The sequence below is a fragment of the Lissotriton vulgaris genome, chromosome 1_1 (assembly GCF_964263255.1).
Source record: "Lissotriton vulgaris chromosome 1_1, aLisVul1.2, whole genome shotgun sequence".
NCBI classification, from domain to species: Eukaryota; Metazoa; Chordata; class Amphibia; order Caudata; family Salamandridae; genus Lissotriton; species Lissotriton vulgaris.
The window spans coordinates 1,828,826,155-1,828,850,649 of record NC_141685.1 but is presented as its reverse complement, the minus strand read 5'-3'; the positions used below and the strand labels follow the sequence as shown (position 1 = coordinate 1,828,850,649).

The 24,495-nt window shown below is 50.8% G+C and overlaps 1 protein-coding gene across 1 annotated transcript in view; it reads right to left on the bottom strand.

The window, feature by feature from the left end:
* Window positions 1-24,495, bottom strand: part of EEA1 (early endosome antigen 1) — a 641,400-nt gene that overhangs the window by 62,662 nt on the left and 554,243 nt on the right. Inside the window, exon 26 of the mRNA XM_086919279.1 lies at window positions 4,091-4,329. Within this exon, the coding sequence (XP_086775405.1) occupies window positions 4,091-4,329 (239 nt within the window). The remainder of the gene's footprint in view (window positions 1-4,090; window positions 4,330-24,495) is intronic.

The following is a 24,495-nucleotide window of genomic DNA, read 5'->3' as shown; positions in this document are numbered from 1 at the left end:
GACCCTGCGACCGGTCCCTCGACCTCCTGTGGCAAGCACGTCTGCGCCCGTCCGCCACCAGGAACCCTGGACCTCCGCCCCACCCACGCACTCAACCCAGGCTGCAACAACAACTGCAAGCTAGCATCACCAGCCGACACCCATGGACCCTTCAGCTGTCACCGTTGCCGGCACACCTGTAGCACCGCCAAGAACACGGATCCAGCACAACCCGCCCACAAGAACACAACCGAACCGAAGACCCTGCAATGCATCCTCCTCAACGTCCGATCCCTCCACAAACACGCCACAGAAATCTGGGACCTCCCCGACAGCACCACCCCGGACGTAGCATTCTTCACTAAAACCTGGACCAACGCCACCTCAGGACCGGACATCGCCATCGCCATCCCCCAAGGATACAAGATCTAAAGGAAGGACCGCCCCACCCACCCAGGAGGAGGAATCACCATCGTCCACAAATCCAGCCTCCGCCTGAGCACACTCCCTGACGAGTCCACAGAACTGTTTGAACACCTTCACTTCAAGATACTGGCCAGCCCCACTGCTGCCCTCCGAGGAACCCACATCTACCGACCCTGGACCCTGCGGACCCTTCGCCAACTCCATCACGGACTTTATCTCCCCGCAGGCCATCGCATCCACCAACTACACCCTGCTGGGAGACCTCAACTTCCACCTCGACAATCAACTGGACCCCAACACCACATGCCTCCTGGACAACCTCCACAACATTGGACTCTGCCAGATCGTGACCAAGCCCACGCACTCAGCAGGATACACCCTCGACCCCCTGTTCACTACAGGAAACTCCATCACCTTCAGCCACACCACCGAACTCCCATGGACCGACCATCGTTGCGTCCACTTCACCTTCAGAACACCCACCATCCACAGACACCAGCACCTGCTTCCACAAAGAAACTGGACCAAAATCACTGACGACCAGCTTATCTCCTCACTCAACAACTCCACCCCAACCATCACGGAAAACGACGACCCCAACACCGCAGCCCGAACCCTGCATAGATGGATCTCGGACAGCACCAACACCATAGCCCCCCCTCAAGAAAAACAACAATACCCGTGCCAAGAAAGCCAGATGGTTTACCACCGAACATCGAGATTCCAGGCGCACATGCCGCCGCCTGGAGAAACAACAAATCCACAGAAGCCCACAACAACTTCAGAGCCGCCACCAACGCTCACCATCAACTCATCAGAGAAACGAGGAAAAAAGCGATTGAAGACAGAATCTCCACCCACGCACACAACAGCAAGGAACTCTTCAGCATCATCAAGGAGTACGCCCAACCCACCAGCGAGTCTACCGACATCCCTCCCTCACAAGACCTCTGCGACAAACTCAGCACCTTTTTCCACCACAAAATCAAGAGCATCTACGACAACTTCGACGAAGACAACCAACACACTGAACCCTCACCAACCACCCCCAACACCCAGAAACCAGCGATTGATGACTGTACAGCCCTCACCACCAAAGACACACTGAAGACAATGAAGTCAATCCACTCAGGGGCCCCCACGGACCCCTGCCCCCACCACATCTGCAACAGAGCCGCTGGCACCATCGCACCCATGCTCTGCCACACCATCAACCGCTCCCTGGCGACCGCCTCGTTCCCCGACGACTGGAAACACGCCGAGGTCAACCCCTCCTAAAGAAACCCTCAGCGGACCCCACCGACCTCAAAAACTACAGACCCATATCCCTGCTCCCTTTCCCAGCGAAAGTCATCGAGAAAGCCAACAGCCAACTCGCCACATTCACATTCATTGAAGAACACAACATCCTCGACTCTTCTCAATCCGGCTTCAGAAAAAAACACTGTACGGAAACCGCCCTCCTCGCCGCAACAGACGACATCCGCACCCTACTGGACAAAGGAGAAACAGTAGCCCTCATCCTCCTAGACCTATCAGCGGCGTTCAACACAGTCTCCCACCGCATCCTAATACACAGACTCTACGACGCAGGAATACAGGACAAGGCCCTCGACTGGATCTGCTCCTTCCTCTCTGGCAGGACGCAACGGGTCAGACTCCCCCCTTTCCTCTCAGACCCCACACCTACCACCTGCAGAGTCCCCCAGGGCTCCTCCCTCAGCCAGACGCTCTTCAACGCCTACATGGCTCCACTTGCCCCCATCGTCAGAACCTACGGACTCAACATCGTGTCATACGCAGACGACACCCAGCTCATCCTCTCCCTATCCAACGAGCCCAACACCGCCAGACGCAACTTTCGAGAAGGCATGGAAGCCGTCGCCAAATGGATGAAAAACCGCTGCCTACAACTAAACACCAACAAAACAGAAGTCCTCATCATGGGCCCAAACCCTGACGCTTGGAGCGACACCTGGTGGCCCACCGCCCTCGGAAACCCGCCTACCCCCACAGACCACGCATGCAACCTGGGAATCATCCTGGACTCCGAGCTCAAAATGGACCACCAGATAAACTCCGTCTCATCTTCCTGCTTCCACACCCTCCGCCTCCTTCGTAAGACCTTCAAATGGATCCCCCTCGAACACCGAAAGACAGTCACTCACGCCCTGGTCACCAGCAGACTCGACTACGGCAACGCACTCTATGCCGGAATAAACAAAAACCTCATCCGCAAGCTACAGAACATCTAGAACGCCGCCGCAAGACTGGTCCTCAACCTGCCAAAACACTGCCACATCTACCAGCACCTGCGCACACTCCACTGGCTCCCCGTCGAGGCGAGAATCACCTTTAAGATGCTCACCCACGCACACAAGGCCCTCCACGGCACCGGGCCAGCATACCTGAACAGCTGGCTCAAATTCCACGCACCCCAAAGGACCCTACGACCAGCCCAGCTCTCCTACGCTGAGGTCCCCCGCACCAGAAAGACAAGATCGGGAGGCCGCTCCTTCTCCTTCCTCGCGGCCAAAGCATGGAACGCCCTTCCGCTCCACCTCAGACAGACAACATCGCTCTTCGACAGACCCCTTCCTTGATGGAATAGAACATGCACCCGCCGACGACGGACGCGGACGACGCCAAACGACGCGCAGGAGTATTGCTACGCAAAGGTTTGGATCCGACGCAAATCCCCAGGCGTCAGATCCAGTCTGACGCCTGGGGATATTCTAAGGTAAGGAATCTATCACTAACGTGTCTCTTTCAGATACCTCTAATCAGTAACTGCCTGATCAATTTAGAAAATAAACATACCCTTAAGGACAGCTACCATCTTTAGAAAGGAAAGGGCAAGGTAATCCAACATGTTTACCCCAAAGAAAGGACTTCTGGCCAAAATGCAGCTAATCTGCATTTTATGTCCCCACTGCACAACCAATATAGTGACGTTTGTCTGTATGAAGGAAAATTGTTGATACTCTCGGATTGGTTCAGAGCTTTGGCTTCTCGTTGGGGAAAGACAGTAATACAGGGGCAGACTATGAGGGAAACAGGGGTAGAATATATTTCTATGGACTGTGACTACCACTAACAGGAAAAGAGCGGAAATAGTCTATATAGAGTTCAATTCTTTTCTGTCATTTAATGTTTCCTGTGCATTAGGTGGAGAAGAATTTTAAGAGGACCTCTGTTAAATGGCACTTAAGTTCTTTTTAACTGAGAGCAAGCATGGAAATATTAAGCTGCATTCAAAATAAGCCAAAGTAACAAAAATGTCTGCTTTTAAGAACTGGAGAGAAAAACGAACAAGAACAGTATGTTTCGAGCAGCAAAAAGATCCCAAAGTGGTGGGTGAATAATAAAAGAATCTTTACAGGATATAGAAACCTGTGGTGGCAAGACAACGTTACTTCCTGATAAGTTATGTCCCGGGAATGTACAGAAGAGAACAACACAGCTGCTTATACCTGGTCCCAAGACACCTTTAATTATTTTCTTTTATGTGCACTGTTGAGAATGTAAAGCAGTTTAGGGTGGGGTGAATGCAAGTAGCAGAGTAGCCAATTAGGGTAAACTATGTACACAAACTAAGAAAATGAAAAAAACCATGAACTAACAGTGTACGTGGGATAACACTGCGTAAAGCTTTGTTAAAAATACCTTTGTTAACACACTTTACCTCTCAAGCAGCGCTCGTCTGTCATCTTGATTATTTTGTACAGTGGCTTCCAGCACAGCGATTTCCCCGCGAAGATCATCCGACTGTTTTTCCATTTCACTAACCCTCCGCTGGCTGCTTTGCCACTCTTTCTTCAGAGTTGCCAGGTTTTCATTCAAAGCTGTTGTTTGCATGACAAGTTTGGCTACTTGATCCTCATGCATCTTCTTCTGCTCTTCTTTTTCTTTTACTTCAGTGGACTGCAAAACAGTTGTAAAAAAGAAAATGACATTTATGCATCTACTACATAAAGATCCAACATCTCTCTTTAACTGTCATAATTCAATAAAAACAGGCAAAATACCATGCATTTCTAAATCACGGATCTTACACATCTCCAAGCAAAAACGTGCTATTCCACTAAACACAGGATCCATTGCAGTGCCTCAAAAGGCAAATTTTAGGTCAGGCCTAGAAGCCTGTTTCTCAAAAGAATTTGCAATAAAAATATACACAGACCCATAAATATATATTTAAAAAAGTGTGTGTGTGTGTGTGAATTGGAGCGAGAAAGAGCGGTCAACCTTAGAGTGGTCTTCCCTCAAAATGTTTGCCTTTACCCTTCTATTTTCCTGAATTTGCTTTGCTGGCATTAGGACTGTAGCACTAGTTAGCAGTGGTAAGGTGCACAAAGTGCTTGCTCTCACTCCCTAAAAACATGGTAAAATTGGCTTACACCCGATTGGCATATTTAATTTACTTATCGGTTCGTGGTCAAGTAATATACCATGTATCCAGAGTCTGTAAATTAAATTAAATTAAAATGCTTCTAGAGGGCCTGGGGCAAATATTGTGCCACTCACTTATTTAGCCTCGTAAAAAATGTCCCGAGCATGCCATTGCAGGCTGAATGCTTGCCAAGCCTTAAACTGCCCTTTTATTACATATAAATAAACCCTGAGGTAGTCGCTCAGAAGCTCAAAGGTAGGGTGCATTGTAATTAAAAGGCGGATGTGTGCTTTGAAGTTTTACATGATCTGGTAGTGAAAAACTCACCAATTCGATCTTTACTACTGTGAGACCTACCTCTCCCATAGGATGACATTGGGTTGCCTTATTACATTTAATAAGTGCTAGCTTTTGATTGGGGAACAGGTAATGACTACATGTGTGATGTCTGGGAAATTGCAATTTAAAATTCCATTTAGTGGTAAAGTCGGATTGTAAGTTACAGTTTTGAAAATGACCCTTTTAGAAAGTTGCCATTTTCCTTCTCGATTTGGTTCCTCCAGTCTGTTCCTTGGTCACATGACAGGGTGTAGTTTGCAGATGGACATTGCTTATTCCTCCTAAACAGACACACAATAGAGGGATTAGGTGTGCCTGGATGGGCAATCACTGGCAAGATGGGGGTGCAGAGCTGGGCACAGCCCTACTTGCAAATCAACAGGCTGTGCCCGCCTTAACAAAGGCATTGTTAAAGCAGCCTGGAGTCATAGCACAGGAGGCAGGAAACTAGATATAAAAATAGGACCCTTAGTACCACTCTTCTGTTCACTTTCAAGAACTGCATAGGATTCTCAGTGGACTACCTTCTGCTGGGGCCTGCTGTGTACCCAAAAGACTGCTTTGCTACACCTGGAAGGACTGCATTGCTTCTTACCTTGAACCCCCAGAGGCCTGCCCTGTTAATTGAACACCAAGGGCTAGTTGGCTGGCCCACGATCAGAGCCTAAGGGACAGAAAAGGCTCCAATCATCTTGAAGCTGCACCTGGACCCAGCCCGAGTCCTCATCCCCTCACCCCCCATGTGGTACCCTCTCCCCACCCCCCAAGTGTTATCCCTACAGTCCTGGACCCTTGGTGGTGGTGTTAAAGGCGCCCAGATAAAAACTAAAACTAGTGACTTTTTGGCTAAAAACTGCCACAACAGGCTTACTGCCAGCTCAAAACGCATACTGCATCTAAAGGATGCTAAATGAAAGGGTAACTGCCCCAGAACATGGGCCTGAGAAATACAGACTTAAGGGGGAGGGCGAACTCCCGCAAAGAGGCGATGAACAGCCCATTCGACGTGGGCAAAGGGTTGATCAACAAGTCGCTCCAGTATATTCTCCGGGAAGACGCTATCCAGTAACCAAGCATGGCGCCGCAAGGCAACCGAACCAGCCACAGCTCGGCATAAGGAATCAGCAGTATCCAAGGCAGAGCGGATCGTAAATTCAGCAAGGTCACGGCCATCCCGCAGAAGATGAAGGAGGTCAACACGAGCGTCTTCGGAGGAGGCCGAAAGAAAAGACTCTGCAGAGTCCCACAGGGCAGAGGTAGTCGGAGGAGGCCGAAAGAAAAGACTCTGCAGAGTCCCACAGGGCAGAGGTAGCCCGAGCCAAGACACACACTGTATTCCGTGAAGGAAGGGCAGCGCTAGTGGAGACGTAAATGTTACGACCCCACGACTCTAGCCATCTGGACTCCCGGAAGGGAGGAAGCATTAGCTGAGTCAAGGATGGGAAAGCAGTTTGCAAGACAAACTCCTGCACGTCTGGGTGAACAAAGAAACAAACTGGGTCATGTAGAGCAGGACGGTGGCGGTGCAAGACAGAACGAGCCACCGGATCACCGGGAAGCTGGCCGAACCCAGGTGCCCAAGAGGGCATCATAAAGAGAAGCTTCAAAGGACAGAAGCGGCTCCACATTCTCCGACCCACGTTGAAGGACATCAAGCAGAGTGTCCACAGACAAGGGGATCGTAGAGGGCTGCATGTTCAAAATACGAGTGGCCAAGGAGACTACTCTTAAAAAGGCAGCACCGGCCTCAGTAGCCCTCCGAGGAGGGGACAGCAACTCATCTGTAGGTGAGGGCTGTAAACTAAGCCATCCAAGACACTGAGTGCACGACCAATGCCCAAAGGAAGGTAGCCCCATTGTCTAATGGGGGTCTTGATGGGGCTCCTGAGGAGGCGGGGATCCTGCCGGGTCCACAAATTCTAAGGGGGGCACAGGCAAGGATATATTCGGCGTCACCAGATGTGAAGGCGACGCCAAACTCTCTCCAGAAGGTTCCGGAGAACCCGCATCGATGCAGAGCCAAAACGAATTTGGTCGGTGCCGATCGTGCCTCGTCCGGCACCGACTCGGCTCCATCTGGCGCCGATTCCACGTCCACCACGACAGGCTCCGCTTCGAAGAAGGGGATGGCGCCTGAGCCGAGGAGGCAAGCATCCAGCGCTGCACCGGAGCCGACTCGGCCGCGACTACAACATTCTCAGACTCTAAAATATTAAGCAGATTCGGAGTTGGGGAGGTGAGTTTACGGCTCCAACCCAGTTTCTCTGGACAGGCGGCAGCCTGCCCGCAAGGCAGAGGTGTGCTCGAAGCATGGCTTTAAGACCCAGCAACACCCTGCAAAGCAACAGGGAGCCCCACGGAACTATGCGGCACGGCAGGGGTGCTATGGGTCGTGAAGGGGGACCCAGCAGGGCTGCACCCTGACGACACCATATCCGCTTATTCCCTGGAAGGCAAGGGCTTATTTGGCGCCAGGGCGAACCCACTGCCGAGTCTGTCGGGACCCCGTACATAGCAGAGGGCCGGAGGATACCCCAGGGACAGGGGAGGACTGTAGAGCCACGGCATAGGGGAAGGGCGACTCCCGGGGGCGCACATTCGGAGGGCTCCAGGAACTAGTGCCCCCAATAACAGACTGAAATGAGGTCAAGGACCTTGGCGACATGGCCCGTGACTTACCCATAAGGGGCGAACAACATCTCCAGGCCCCAGAGGGGGACCGCCGCCGCAACTGTAAACCAGAGGGGTCTGCCGGCGATGAGGAGGCCGGAGGATGAGACGACTCCGACCGGGACCGGCAAGCCGAGAGGAGCTTCCTCCAGGGCTCCCGCAGGGACTTCGGCTTAAGATGTTGGCAGGCGTCGCAATCCGTTGAGTCGCTGTGTTCGACCAAACACCACATACAGATAAGATGTGGGTCCGTCACAGACATTTGCCATGAACAGGAGGTACATGTTTTAAAGCCCAAATGCATCACACACTGTTCCAGACGCGAAGCGCCAAAAGGGGCCTGAACACAGGCCAGAGGAATCGCTTACTCCAGATCTGCGTTTCACGCGGAAAAGAAGGAAACGGACGTCAGCGCGCCGTGAGTGACTTATATGACCTCGGTGACGTCACGTACGTGGACGACGTCAGGGCGGGGTTGTGTGGTGCCGTCCCCCAGCGCGCAGAGGTGCTGCTGCAAAACATTTTCCAGATCCAGTCTGGTGCCTGGGGATATTCTAAGTTAAGGAATCTGCAGCTAGATTCCTTCACAAACTTGAGGGGGTGTAACTTCAATATAAAAATGTACATATACACTTTCGCTAATTTAATACAGTTTTGATATGCTCTCATGAAGGTGCAGTTACGCAAATCGTTACTAGGTGACCCTCACAAGTCAAATGTAAAAGTACTGAACTTTTTACATGAAGCTGCTGTTCCACTAGTCATCACTAGGTGTCCATATCGAGTTAGGTGGAAACGCACTGAAATTCTTAAATAAAGATGCAGTTCTACTAGTGGTTACTAGGTATCCCTCACAAATCAAATGGAAAAGCATTTTACACAAAGCTGCAGTTCCACTAGTTTTTAGTTGTTGCCCCTCACAAGTCAAATGCAAAAGCATTGATAAACTTTCAGAATTATGCAATTCCACAAGTCGCTACTAGGTGTCCCTCACAAGACAAATGCAAAAGTACTGAAATTCTTTATTTAAGCTACAGCTCCACAAGTCTTTTCTAGGTGCCCTCCAAAGGTAGAGTACACAAGCTTTGAAATTCTTACTTGTAGCTGCAGTTCTACTGGTCGTTACTAGGTGTCCCTCAAGTCTAATGTGAATGCATTGATATTCTTTCGTGAAGGTGCCGTTCCACAAGTCGTTACTAGGTGTGCCTCAAAAGTCTAATGCAAAACCACTAAAATTGTTACATCAACCCTGCAGTTGTCACTAGTTGTCAACTAGGTGCTCTTCAAAAGTGTATTGGAAACTCATTGAAATCCTTTCCATAAAGCTGCAGTTCCACATGGTGTGATTGGAGGTATGGCTCAAGTCACAAGCAACTACTTCAAATTACTTGCATAGAGTGTATGGATTTTGTATACAAAATTTGCACACACACTTCTGCTATTTTAACCAGTTGTGCTGGTTTTTCATAGGATTTAATATTTAGAATTATTTGCCAAAGTTGGCTCATAATAATAAGTCCAAATTAAAGATTTCAATACATTTCTTGATTTCTTTAAAAGGTGTGTGATCACACTACCATTTATAGGAACTTTTATTCACTGGTACGTAAAACATAATTACATAGTTTGTTTTGGTTGTTTATGTTTTGGTGACAGGTGAGTCTCACACGTTCGGCGTGGGAGTTTGAGTTATTTCTGTACTCTTCGTGGGGGAAGAAAGTATTAGTGCAGCCTTGTGACAGTCTTATTGGAACTGCCTCTAAGGTTGAGTGGCATTACTGCAGCCTTATAAAGCTTCCTTACAGCAGCCTTTTGAAACTACCTCTAGGGGAGAATGGTGTTACTGCAGCGTTGGAAAGCTACCTCTAGGGGAGAGCAGCATGACCGCTGCTGTGTGAGGTTACTTCTAGGGGAATTAAACATTTATATGCCTCATTCTAGGGGAAGGAGGGAGCTCAGTATCAGGGAGGATATCAAGCAAAATTCCTTATTTGAGAGGAGTGTTTTCAGCATACTGAGAGGGCTTGTACAGCACTCCAATAGGGTAGATGCTGCTCCACAAGTAGGATGTAGAGGGCTCTCTCAAGTCAGATGTAAGTGGTTGACATGTCAATCACAATGCTGTGGGGGTGTGCCTTCAATCTAAAAATCTGCATTTTAACTCTAGCTACTCTAATGACTAAATTTAAAGTAGGATAAAAAAATACACCTAGGCTGGTTGATAGTGAGGAATGAACACTGTAATTTACAATAAATGCCTTGAGAGTTATAGATGATATAACCCTTCTATACATGGGGACTATCTCTGGGCAGTGAAATTGTTTAACAATTTCTATTTTTGGGGAACTAGTTTTTTTTTTAAGTGCATCGGTACATATGCATGGGAAAAATGAAGTCCCTCAAAGTGAAAATGTCTAATGGCTGGAGACGGCTGGTCTGTTGATTTCTATTTTTTGGTAAGGAGGGAGGGAGTACAATTTGAGTGATATGTGAAAAGACCAATTATGAAAGTGTTGACTGGGAGGTCCTATATGAATGAAACGGGCAAGACAGCTAAACTAGTCTTTGGGCCAGACCTAAAAAGTCAACTGAGAAAGGTTTTTTTGTTATACTTTTCCAGCACTGCTTCTTTTTTACTTGATGCCTTGTTCCTGGTTTCAATGTGGGCATTACGTTGCAGTGATCTATTAAGTAAGTGGGGATGGCATGATAATTATCTTTAATGTGAGATTATGGACGTAGAGACTTTGCATTATGCAAGTAGGCCTGTGATTGGCAATAAACACATTAAAGTCGGTTCTGGGAAGTAAGTCACATGCTATCCTCAAGCTTCAAAATGCGAATAGGTACAAAGATAACCAGGAAAGAGTAACACTGTACATATGCAGTTTGCCATCAACGAACACCTGACTGCTCCAGCCTGGTGACCTTTACAGTTTAAGGCCTCCTTGATCCTAGCAGGGACTGTGCTGGAAGTAAAGGAGAAGTCATTTAAATAGCTATTTGGAGCCAGAGGATTTCAAACTGCAGAGGAGGCTAAAGAAATAGGTTTAAAGAGAGCAAAAGGACAGCTCAAGGTACACTAAAGGATGATTGGATATTTTACAGCACTGTTGTGTCACCGTCATACCTATAATACTAACATGACAACCCCACATCCTCTGCCCACTCACTTGTAGAAGAGACGTTAGAGGAGCAGGGTGGGGGAAATTAAAATCATGGGGCTCTACTATTCCTGTATCCTGCATCATGTTCGGTGCAGGAGGTATTTGGAAAATCGAGAGACGTTGGAGGAGAAAAAGGCCAGTTTGCTGTATGCTGATGTGTTGCTTTTTTAGTCTCTTGGCTACAAAGGCACCTACATGGGTTATAAGGGAAGTTGTGGAGTTTGAAGGCGTTGACCCCAGGAATGCCATCCGACCGCCCTGTTTGTGTGAATGTTTCATAATTTTTGACACATCACCAGAAAGAATACAGGCCAATGTTAGAAAAGCATTTATTTTCTAATCCTGCACACACTGAAAAAATATTTCTGTATAGCATGTCTATCCATTTGAAGTATAAGCAAGGGAACCCTACTGAATACAAGTTTTCTGCATGTGTGCATGGTATTTCCAATAAGCCATCTTTCTGTTCTGCCTTCTTTGAAATACATGACAGGTTGGAAAGGAATTGCTAGGCATTCTGACGGCAGTAAAATCAGACAAACAAAAAACCTTAATGAGACTTTGGGTATCAGATTAATAACAGGACATATACCCACCTGTGATGCACTCTTCCTTCTGCAAGTAGTAAAAAAACAAAAACCACATCCTATTGCAAGTCCTCAGCGTGGTGCGCTAAGGAGTCCACTGAACTGCCTGTGAGGGCCCAACGGGTGAGGACTGCACATAAGAGGCTCAGGGGGCCTTATGGGCTGTCCACAGCCTACCGTAGGAGGCCAAATTTTCCCCCTGGAGGCTTCCCGGGGATGCGCCGGAGGCTGAGTCCAAATGACGGGCCCTGATCCAGTGGCCCCAGATGTGGTGGTACGTGCTACAGAGTACCTCTGGTCGCGTGGCTCCTGAGCTGCACCGGTGGTTTATGGACTAGAAGGTGGCTTCGGAAAGACTTGGTGGTGGCTTGCCCTGCAGCCCTGGACCAAGCTGACATATCTGTGGCTGAGCGGGACTGCAAGAGAGGGCCTGACCCCTTGGTAGAGCTGATTGAAGCTGAACGGCCAGCTGAAGGGCTGTGTCACAAGGGCTAGCGACCAGGTCTGTGAGTTGCCCTAAGGAGCCACTGTAGAGGCCCATGGTATACATGGACACCGGTCTTAGGCCCTGCTGAAGGCGAAGGATACGCGCTTGGCTCCCTGGGGATCCCTTCTTCCCCTTCTTCTTGTGCTGCCGGGGGCCACGATCACTTCTAACCTGCCCGATGGCAGGCTCTACCTTCAATTTGGTCCCTCGTGGTTGTAAGTACAATGCCGTTGTAAGCCCACTCCATAGTCTGACAAGGACTGAGGGAGTTTCCCCTTCCCCCAGACTATGGTCCTCCCTAATGCCTGGGCCTATGCCAGAATGTGGGGCATTGAAGGCCAGCACAGGGGCAGACCTTAAGCTCAACCATGGGGCGGGGAACAAGCCCAGTCTGGATATGAAAAGGCAGGGTTGAGGGGGTGGCTCTCCTCCTCCATTCTGGATAGGCAGAGGTGACCATGTGGTGTTCTTTCCAGCCCTAGTCAACTCTGAGGCTACCTTCCCGCTCCCCTGCCAGAGTGTGCCACTTCGCACCACTAGAGGATCCTACTGGCTGCAACAAGTCCTCCACTTCCCATACCCAAACAAGAAGTGACAATTTCATGACACCAACGAATGAAGCTTCGAAAGGACCTGGCAACAGAGTCTCATACCAATGCTACCCTGATGCTATGGAGGATAATGTAATCCTGCAGGTGATACAGGCCTCAAGGTCAGTGCTCGAGACCGAGATTTGTGGGTTGGGCGAGTCTATGTTGCCCTACTCTGTCAGGACATTCGAAATGTGGCGCACTGGTACTGTGATGGTGGATCTATGAGCTAGATCATGAGTACTGCAATACCCAAAGGCAGGAAAAGAAGAAAGAGCAGAGCACAGCCCTGAGCAGCCACCCTGTCAGTATGTAGACAGCCCCCCCTGGAGACAAGGAACACATGCAAAATGTCATGACAACAGGCAGCAGGACTACAACCCCAACCAAGAACAACAAAGGGGAACAAGTTCGAAGACAAACCGGTAAGGACAACCTCCAAGGCAACCCCAGCACAGAGTGCGACAATCTCACAAAGGGCAAGGCACGACCAGGTGACCCCCAACTCAGGGTAGCAGGGGCCCCAGGACCCTTAGTAGTAAAGAGGGAGGGAGGGAAGGGATGACAGGAAGGGCAAGCCTCAAATCTGAAACAACCAGAACAGAGCGGCACAGGAGTACCCCGAAATCCATCCTCCAAAGCGCCAACAGAGGAGAAAGGAACAAGAAAGAAGACAAAACAGCCTGTCGAAAGAACAAAGAATGCCCCCACAGGAGACATAGCCACCCCGGGGAGGCGAGTGCAGAAGACCAAGCGAAAGGTCCTCGCACAATGGGGAGGAAGGGCGGGTCGTGAAGGAATCTGCGGCTAGAATCATCTCGATCAGATACATCACTACCGAAGGGAAGTAACTCGTACATTTGATAGAGACTACTAGCCGCAGATTCCTTAACGTAGAATAGATACCACAGCCATATCCCCGGGGAAGAAGGGTCTGCAAAAGGATCTCACCAGCCTGGAAATAACAGACAGAGGGTCCCACAGGGGACTAATCTAACAGTGTGCGTGGTTGAGGAGATTGAAGGATATCCTCTTGTTGACGGGGAGCCAGCGCAGGTTTCTCAGGTGGGGGGTGATGTGGCCGTGGCGTGGTATGTCGAGGATTAGTTGTGCCGAGGCGTTTTGGATGCGTTGTAGTCGTTTGATGAGCTTGGTCGGGGCTCCCGCATAGAGGGCGTTTCCGTAGTCCAGCACAGACTGACGAGGGCCTGGGTGACTGTCTTTCTTGTATCTGTCCGGATCCATCTGTAGATCTTGCGGAGCACGCGGAGGGCGTTGAAGCAGGAGGAAGAGACAGCGTTAACTTGCTTGGTCATTGAGAGCGCTGAGTCGAGGATGATTTCCAGGTTGCGTGCGTGGTCGGTGAGTGTCGGGGCTGCCCCCAGTGCAGTCGGCCACCAGGAGTCGTACAAGGCTGAAGGGTTGGAGCCGACGATGAGGACCTCTGTCTTGTCGGAGTTCAGCTTCAGACTGCTGGTCTTCATCCAGTCGGCGACGGCCTTCATTCCTTCGTGGAGGTTGGCTTTGGCTGTGATTGGGTCCTTGGTGAGGGAGAGGATCAGCTGAGTGTCGTCGGCGTAGGAGATTATGTTGAGGTCGTGCTGTCGGGCTACGTGTGCGAGCGGGCCATGTAAATGTTGAACAGCGTCGGGATGAGGGAGGATCCCTGGGGTACGCCGCAGATCTCAGAGGCTTTGGAACCGAATCGGGGGAGGCGGATGCTTTGGGTTCTGCCGGAGAGGAAGGAGGTGGTCCAATCCAGAGCCTTGTCTCGGATCCCTGCGGCGTGGAGGCAGTGTGCGGTGGCAGAGGGTGTCGAAGGCGGCAGAGAGGTCTAGGAGGATGAGTGATGCGGTCTCGCCATTCTCCAGCAGGATCCCGATGTCGTCGGTGGCGGTGCGGAGGCCAGTCTCGGTGCTGTGGTTGCTGCGGAACCCTGACTTGGAAGGGTCCAGGAACCTGGTTTCTTCTACGTATCTGGTTAGCTGTCTGCTGACGGTTTTCTCGATGACCTTGGCAGGGAAGGGGAGCAGAGAGATGGGCTGGAAGTTCTTGAGGTCTATTGGGCCTGTCTTAGGTTTTTTGAGTAGGGCGTTGATCTCGGCGTGTTTCCAGATCTCTGGGAAGGTCGCGGTCTCGAGGAAGAGATTGATGACGTTGCACAGGTGGGGTGCGATGGTGCTGCTTGCTCTGTCAAAGACGTGGTGCTGGAATGGGTCTGACGGAGAGCCGGAGTGGATTGAACACATGGTCTTGATGGCGTCATCGATGCTCACGCTGGCCCAGGCTAGCAGGGGATAGTGGTCGATTGTGTACGGAGGGTCTGTTGTGTTGCTGTCTGTTGGGGCTGTCTGGGTGTTGAAGTGGTAGTGGGTGTCTGCTATCTTGCGGTGGAAGAAGGTGGCGAGGGAGTCGCACAGGGCTTGCGACGGCGGGATGTCGTTGGTGTTGGAGCTGGAGTTGGAGAGTTCCTTCACGATGTTGAAGAGCTCCTTGCTATTGTGTGCGTTGTTGTCGAGTCGGTCTTTGAAGGAGGTCCTTTTGGCCGCCCTGATGAGGAGGAGGTGGTGGTGGTGGTTGCGGATGGCGTCCTTGTGTGCCGAGTGGCTGTCCGGGGTTTGTTCACTGTGTCATTTCTTCTCTAGTTTCTGGCAGGCTTGCTTGGAGGCTAGGAGTTCTGGGGTGAACCAGCTGGCCCTCCTGCTGGTGTCTATGTGGGAGGGTTTCTTCAGCGGGGCAAGGGTGTTGGCGCAGTCCTCGATCCAGTGTCTGAGGCTGTGGGCAGCGTCGTCGGTGTTGGAGGGTTTGGTGGGTGGGCTGAGAGCGAGGTTTGTGTGTAGTTGGTATTCGGTGATTGTGCTACTGCAGCGGCGGGGGAATCTGTTGGGTGCTGTGGGGTGGGGTGGGTTTCTGGAAGGCGAAGTGGATGCAGCGGTGGTCGGTCCAGAGGAGTTCGGTGGTGTGGCGGATGGAGACGTACAGGCTTGAACAGAAAATGGGTCGAACGTGTGGCCGGCGGAGTGGGTGGGCGTTGAGGCGAGTTGCTTCAGTCCGAGGTTGGCGAGGTTATCGATCAGGGTTGAGGAGTTGTTGTTGTTCTCAAGGTGAAAGTTCAGTTCTCCAAGGAGGATGTAGTCGGTGGAGGTAAGGGTGTGCGTGCTGATCAAGTCAGCGATGGAGTCACTGAACTAGAGGCAGGGTCCGGGGGGGTCGGTAGACGAGGGTGACTCTGAGGGTGGAATTAGGGGCTGTGTGGATCTGGAAATGCATGTGTTAGGCGGAGCTGAGAGAGTCGTCGGTGCTAGTCTAGACCCTGAGGCTGTTCTTGTGGACAGGCGAGTTCACCAACCGCAGCCCAAGGCTGGCCGAGGAGAACAATGGCTTCCCAAACTGGTCCAGCCTTTTAGAGTTCTTATCCGGCGAGGCCATGGGAAAGGCGCTCTGCGACGTCAAGGCCTGAATGACCAGGCTCTCGGGCGTAGGGGGAATGGTAAAGAAAGGGAGGTCACCGGGCGGCGTTTAGCGACGTTTCTATCCACTGGGGTCCCTGTGGCCGGCCTCGACCAATTGCCTAAAAGGTCCTACTTTAGAGGAAGCAGCTGCTCCGCCGAGTTAGGCGCTGGCTGGAGCACCTCGGTGAGGAGGTTGGTCTGGAGGGCCACCGTGGGGAGGTCAAGGTTGAGGGCCTCAGCAGCCCGACGGAGGACCACCATATAGGAGGCACCCTCCTCCATTGTAGGCGGGGGAGAGGCGAACCCCGCATCAGAAGACGTCGAGGTCGCCTGCATCCTCCAAGTCATCCACCCAATCAAGATCGGAGTTGCATTGCTGAGCAAGCGGGTCATCGGACCCATCCCAGTCATTGTCCGCCTGTGGCGTAGAGGGAGCTGGCCACGGCGGCAGAGGTGGGGCCGGAGACGGAACAAACTGAATTGGGAAAGGCGCCGGTTCCCAATGCGGATCCCAAGCCGGAACAAAATGGTCTGGGAACCAGGGCAGGGGTGGGATAAACGGCACCCAGTGCGGTGCCGGAGCAGACGGCGGTGCCAGGGCTGGAGCCGAGGAAGGCGCTGGGGCCGACAACGGAACACCTCATGGCGCCGAAGTCAGCGGCACAGGATCCGGTGGCGGAGCCGCCGGGCCAACAGGATCTGGACACTGGCCCGCGGGGCCGAAGGCGCACCAGAGGAAGCCCGAGGCCTGTAAAGGCGGTCCAAAGCAGCAAGGAATTCTTGCATCTGTTGGGAGTTGCCGACAGACCCGGGTATGGCGGGTAGGCCGCGGTACTTCCCGGCTCCAGAGGAGCCTTAGGGGCGAGGCCCCTGACCCCCTCCGAGGAGTGACGGCGGGACGTTGGAGAGCAAACACGCTTCTTCGACTTCTTTTTATGGAGACGCTTACCGGAATCCGAGGGCGAAGACTTGGAGTCCGAGGAATGACGTCTCCGGTCCCAGGAGCGGCCCCTAGACCGGAAGCGGTGACCTGAGGACTGCCGGACCTCCAGCAACTTCCGACACCGCTCCCGTAATGCCTTGGGGGTCATGGCACGGCAGTCGTGGTCGGCCTCAAGACAGTAGAGGAAAACGTCATGGGGGTCCGCTACCAACATGTTTCGGCGACCGGTCCCACAGGACTTAAACCCGGTCATCCCTACGTGCACCAAGAGAAAGTTGGGGAGACAAAAAACCTGAAAAAATAGCAGTCGAAAAGAGACCAATGTACGTGCTCAATCCGGATCTGCGTTTACTGGAGCGGAAAAAGAAAGAACTGTCGTCAGCGTGCATGGGTGGCGCCTAAGTACTCTGGCGTCGTCAGCGCCGAGATGACGTCACGGAGTGACGGACGAGGAGCCGCAGGACGCCACCTACTGACGCGCAAGGGTACTGCTAAGCAAAACTTTCCGGATCCAGTCTGATGCCTGGGGATATTCTAATTTAAGGAATCTATCACTAACTTGTCTCTTTCAGATTGATACATACCTGCAGATATTTGAGTAAAATATTTTCAGGGTATTTATGGAAATCCCGTAGAACGGCCACCCGACTGTACTACGCCATGGTTTTCACTGAAGAAGAAGTAACTGAGGCTATCTTATTAATGTCAAATAATAAAGCTCCCGACCCGGACAGTGTTCCAGCTGACGGATTAAAGGTAAATCTTCCATGTCTTCGACGCAGCATGTATGACTAGTTTACTAACATCCTGGTCAGTGTCCACTATCATCCCAGTTTTCAAGAAAGGGGTACGAGCTGATCCACAATGCTACAGGCCAATATCTTGCATTGATTGGCAATTAAAGTTTTAGGAAGAATTGTACTTGTTAAAATGTCTGACTGGATATAACAACATAATGTACTTTCCAATCTACAATATGGTTTTATGAAAAGGTACTATAGACTAGTGCCTAAACTAGCAGCTGATAGTTGGAAAATACACTCTGGCAAAAGAGAGTCAATATTTTTAGCCTTTATGGAACTTTCATCGGCATCTGACCGAGTGAATAGATCAAAACCCTGGTTATTATTGATTAACATGGGGGTAGAAAACAACATTGTGAATTTGTTGCATGAGCTCCATACAGACCTTCTGCCACTGTTATTGTTATTTATATAGCGCATAATCACCGGAAGGTCTCTTAGCGCTAAGAGATAGTAGCTATAGACTCCACCAATGGCTTGACTGTTAGTACCCCGGTCAAAGCGTGTGTTGTTCCCATGCCTCTCTGAATAAGAGGGTCTTCAGTTTTTTCCTAAATGGGAGATGGTCGGTTTTCTTGCGTAGGCTCTCTGGTAGCTTGTTCCATAACTGCGGGATCAAGACTGAGAAGACTTGCCCACCTTTAGTCATGTTGAACCGTGGACAGGCCAGCTGGCATGTTTCAGATGGCCAGACAGTACGTCCTGGGACATACCTCCCCAGGCGCTCCTTAATGTATACTGGAGCATGTCCATGAAGGGTTTTGTGGGCGATGCAGAGGCCCGTGAACCTGGCTCGCTGTTTGCAGGGAGCCAGTGCAGCTGCTGTAACAGAGGTGTGGCATGTGAGCGTCTTGGGAGCAGGAAGATAACATTTATAGCTACTTGCAGCTTGCCTAACAGCTTTTCAGGAAGTCCAATGTACAGAGCATTAGCAAAGTCTAGACGGGACACAATCAGTGCAGATACCACCATCCGGAAAGTGGAAAATGAAAGGAGTTGTCTCAGCAGGCCCCCGCAGGTCCCGATCACAGTAGACACTTCTGTAGTGTAGTTCCTATATTTCCCAATAGGCTCTGTGCATTGGAATAATATACCCTATAGATAGGACATAGGACTGAGGTCAGTATGTCTCTGTCGAATATACTAAACTTAATTGTGAGTTCCAGCTAGCTCAGAGGTCAATAGAAACTTTCTCAAACAAACAAGAAGGGATTAGTTTCTGACAACCGCATAAACATGACAACTTTGTTTCTCAAGAATAAAAATGTATCTCCAAAGTTGTGGAAACAATAGATAACTATTTTACTCAATCGTGCATGCTTCGTTTCTACAGATCATTTATGTCCACCATAAGCGTGGAAGGGTATACTCAGATGTGAGTCCCTTGCTCATTGCATCATCAGGATTCAAGCAAGCCGGGCCGAAGACGGCTGAAATGCCAGAAACCGGTCCCCGGAAGCTTGTTTCCTTCCCAGTATAAGAATTGGCTTGGTAGTTTGGTCTGCCCTGTTCCCATGATGCACTGGGCCAGGGTCAGACTAATTTGCATATAGCCGAGTTCTGCGCTGGGATGGTGCAGTGAGCTAAAAAACGGTGATGGATCAAGCCCTGATCTTTGGACTGGGTAAGAGTGGTCTGCTTAATTCAGACACTCTGTTCATCACCACCCCCTTTTCTGAATCATTTTTGTCCACCATAAGCGTGGAAGGGTATACTCAGATGTGAGTCCCTTGCTCATTGCACCATCAGGATTCAAGCAAGCCGGGCCGAAGACGGCTGAAATGCCAGAAACCGGTCCCCGGAAGCTTGTTTCCTTCCCAGTATAAGAATTGGCTTGGTAGTTTGGTCTGCCCTGTTCCCATGATGCACTGGGCCAGGGTCAGACTAATTTGCATATAGCCGAGTTCTGAGCTGGGATGGTGCAGTGAGCTAAAAAACGGTGATGGATCAAGCCCTGATCTTTGGACTGGGTAAGAGTGGTCTGCTTAATTCAGACACTCTGTTCATCACCACCCCCTTTTCTGAATCATTTTTGTCCACCATAAGCGTGGAAGGGTATACTCAGATGTGAGTCCCTTGCTCATTGCACCATCAGGATTCAAGCAAGCCGGGCCGAAGACGGCTGAAATGCCAGAAACCGGTCCCCGGAAGCTTGTTTCCTTCCCAGTATAAGAATTGGCTTGGTAGTTTGGTCTGCCCTGTTCCCATGATGCACTGGGCCAGGGTCAGACTAATTTGCATATAGCAGAGTTCTGAGCTGGGATGGTGCAGTGAGCTAAAAAACGGTGATGGATCAAGCCCTGATCTTTGGACTGGGTAAGAGTGGTCTGCTTAATTCAGACACTCTGTTCATCACCACCCCCTTTTCTGAATCGTTTCTACAGAGCTGCAGAGAAAAATAGAGAGACCGGCGATTCAATAAAAGGGGTTTATTGAACTGTCTTTTTTCTCATGCAAGAGAGGTGAACTGCTACAATTATTAGACAATTCAAAGTATAATGCGTACAGCGTAAACAGTAGTATAAAATAATACTGTAATAGCATTGTCTGGTGCTACAACATATAAAAATACATACATAAATAACACAGGCTAAAATACTCAACTGGTGCTTCTAAAATACGCCTACCCCAATGTACCTAACCTAGGTCTAGTACGAGGGACGAAGTAAGTGTGGTCTTTAGCATAGATTTAGTTTTTGCCAAGAATTGCCAAAGGTTTCTCTAGGTTCTAATCAGCTCCATACCTTAGAATGAGAGAGGTTGGTATCTCTTTCACGGACTCTATTTCCCAACACCCCGCAAGGGGAGTCAAAAACACTGGAGCTGGAGCTGGATTTCTCGGCAGAGGAGGACAGCTTCTGATCAGTGCGTCAGCTGGAGAGTTGGCGTCCTTCAGCACTTGCTGTAGCGAACTGCGTCATGCAAGTAGGTAGTCGGACTGCACTGAACCACACCGTGCTTTGCCATGGCAAGTGAAGGTATACTTATACCTTGAAGGTGTGAAGGAATGCCAGCTTTGACAAAGTCGGGCATATGAATGTCATCGATAAACCCCTAAGGAATAGTGGTTCATGTATAATAATGAGTTTCTTGGAGAAATCAACATCCAGGCTAGGGGGAAGTCCCTTCAGCTTAAGAGTCTGGTTTTCCAAGAAATCGTTGTGATGTAGATGAATGGATGGAAGTAGACATGCCTGTATTTGGGCTGCATGGGCTATGCCTAAATACTGACTGGATTTCTATGCCTATATAAGGGCAATGTGAATTGTACCTATATAAGGGCATGAATCGGGAAAATGCATAAGAAATCTAAATCGCTACACAACACTTCGTTAGGCAGGGTGAGCTTGGCATCTATGTTGATGCCTAGGCTCTTTACGACTGGATCTGGTGTGGGCGTGGTGCCCAGCTCTTGTGCCAAAAGCAGTCAGTCCAAGGGTTGCTTCCCATAGTGATGGCTAGGACCTTTGTTTTGTCAGCATTGACTTTGAGCTAGTTGGCTGTCATCCAGTTAACAATGTATCTGAGAAAGTTTTGCACGCATGAGTGGGCTTGGGAGGAGTTGTAAATTTGAAGGATTAATTGAGTGTCATCTGCGTAGTTTAACACCTGGCAATCCAAGCGGGCCAGAGCTGCCACCAGTGGCAGTGAAGAGGAGCGGAGAAAGAGCCGAACCTTGGGGGACTCCGCAGGTTAATGCCCCTTTATTGGACATACAGTCACTCAGTTGGATCCTTTGAGTCCGAGCTGGAAGAAAGGAGATCCAATGATGTACCTCCCCACCAATGCCCATGTCCAGGATGTGCCAGGAGTTGATCGTGACAAACAGCATCGAATGTAGCTGTGAGGTCTAGCAGAACTAAGGCACACAACTTCCTGCTGTCATCCATGAGCCAGAGGCTCATGGATGACAACCCATAAATAACATAAATAACAAAAATTACAGAGGCACAAGTTACTTACCTTCGGTAACAATATATCTGTAAGAAACAGTAGTTAGTATTAGATTCCTTACCTTAGAATATCCCCAGGCGTCAGACTGCATCCGGAAACTTTTGCGTAGCAATACCCTTGCGCGTCGGTAGGCGTAGTCTGCGGCTCCGCGTCAGTTGTCGGCGTCGTTGGTGCTGGGATGACGTCGCCGAAGTACTTAGACGCTGCCCTCGCACGCTGACGTCAGTTCTTATACACCGCTTTTCTGCGCTAGAAACGCAGAGCCATGATAAAAACTAACACTGGTGCCATGAAACTAGGGACCTGAAAGGGGATGACCTTAACCCCAGATATCGGTTCGCAGAACGGGGAGGATGGGTGGGCGGTAAGGAATCTAATACTAACTACTGTTTCTTACAGATATATCGTTACCAAAGGTAAGTAACTTGTGCATCTGAAAGAAACAGGTTAGTATTAGATTCCTTACCTTAGAATAGATACCCAAGCAATACCAACCCCGGTGGTGGGTATGCAAACCAATAATCACACCAGAAAGTCCTGGAGGACGGAACGGCCAAAGAAGCCATCCCTCCGACTTGGCTGTCCAGGCAGTAGTGTCTTGCGAACTTGATAAGCGAGGCCCACGTAGCTGCCTGACAGATGTCCTGCAAGGGGACTCCCCGGCCCAGGGCATTAGTAGCCGCCGTGGCCAGAGTGGAATGGGCCCTCAACCCAACAGGAGGCTCCTTTTTAGCCAAAGAGTAGCATGCCTTGATGCACAAGACGACCCACCGAGAGATGGTCCGTTTGTGCACCGCCTGTCCCTTCTTAGCGCCCACGTAACCAACAAAGAGTTGGTCATCCACCCAGAACTGGCGTGTGCGATCCAGATAGTATGAGAGCGCACGTTTTGGGTCCAGACGGTGGAGCCGCTCCTCCTCTTTAGAGGGATGCGGAGGCGGAATGAAGGTGGGCAAGGTGATGGACTGCCCGATGTGGAAGGATGTGACTACCTTGGGCAGGAAAGAGGGTCTTGTACGCAACACAACCTTGTCCGGATGGACACTAAGGAAAGGAGGCTTGTAGGCAAGAGCCTGGAGCTCACTCACTCTCCTGGCAGAGGTGATGGCAACCAGGAAAGCAGTCTTAAGGGTAAGAAGACTGAGAGGACAGTTATGAAGCGGCTCAAAAGGAGCGCACATCAGGTAAGTCAGAACCAGGTTCAAGTCCCACTGGGGCATCACGAAAGGAACAGGGGGAACATATGAGTGATGCCCTTCAAAAATCTATTTACAACTGGGGACTTGAGAAAGAGGGCTGATCAAGGAGCCTTAAGAAGGCGGAAATGGCAGAGAGGTAGCCCTTTAGAGTGCCCAGAGCAGAGCCCTGCTGGGCAAGAGAAAGAAGAAAGAGGAGAACCTCTGAAAGAGGGGCAGAAAGGGGATCCACAGCCTTTGCTGTGCACCATGTCACAAATCTGTTCCAACTGCAGGCGTATACCGATTTTGTGGCTGGCAGAATCACATTACAGACTTCAGGAGGCAAGTGAAATGGCCTCAACTGCCGCCGCTCAATCTCGTCACATGTAAGTGAAGACTGAACAGGTTCGGGTGGAGGACCGTTCCCTGCTGCTGCGACAGAAGGTCCTCCTGAAGAGGCAGACGAATCGGGGGATTGACAAGACATGCTGAGTAGCTCGGGATACCAGTATCTTCGTGCCCAGTCCGAAGCCACAAGGATGGCTTGGGCCCAGTCGTGCCTGATCTTCTTCAGCACTCTGGCAGAAGTGGTATAGGCGGAAAGGCGTACAACAGACTGCAGCTCCACTTGCGACAAAAAGCGTCTCCAAACGAGTGCCGCCTTGGAAATTCCAACGCGCAGAACTGATGACATTGCGCAATCTCTTCTGTGGCGAATAGATCTAACCAAGGCTCTCCCCACTGCTGAAAGAGGCCTTGCACCATGCCACATCCGAGTTCAGACGCCATTCGTGATACATCATGCACAGACGGCGGAGTTCGTCCGCCCTGGCGGTCAGGGAACCTGCCAGGTGTTGAACCACCAGGGTCACGCCCTGATGTTCCAGCCACTGCCAGAGGCGCAGAGCCTCATGGCATAGGGTCCACGACCCCACCCCGCCCTGTTTGTTGCAGTAGCACATGGCGGTGGTGTTGTCCGTGAACACCTGCACTACACTCCCCCAGACAGAGGGGAGGAATGCTTTCAGTGCAAGTCGGATCACCCGCAGCTCCAGAAGGTTGATGTGGAGCCGGAACTCCGCCGGAGACCAGAGGCCTCTGATCTCTGCCTCTCCCATGTGGCCCCCCAGCCCTGGAGGGACGTGTCCGTCACAACTACGTGCTCCGGTTGGGGTAGGGAGAGGGATCTGCCGCTGACCCAATCGCGGTCCGTGAGCCCCCACTGCAACTGTCTTGCAGTGCCCTCCGAGATCAAGTCATAGTCTGACAAGTTGCCCTGATGCTGGGCCCACTGAAGTCAGGTCCCACTGCAGAGCCCGCATCCGCCACCTGGCGTGATGCACCAGAAGGATGCAGGAGGCCATCAGCCCCAGAAGCCGCAGTGTCAACCTGACCGAGACTCAGGATAACGGCTGAAAGATCGGAATCAGAGCCTGACTATCCTGAACACCTTGTTCGGGAGGATAACCCGAAACTGCGCCGAGTCTAGAACCGCTCCGATGAAGAGGAGCTTCTGAGAGGGACACA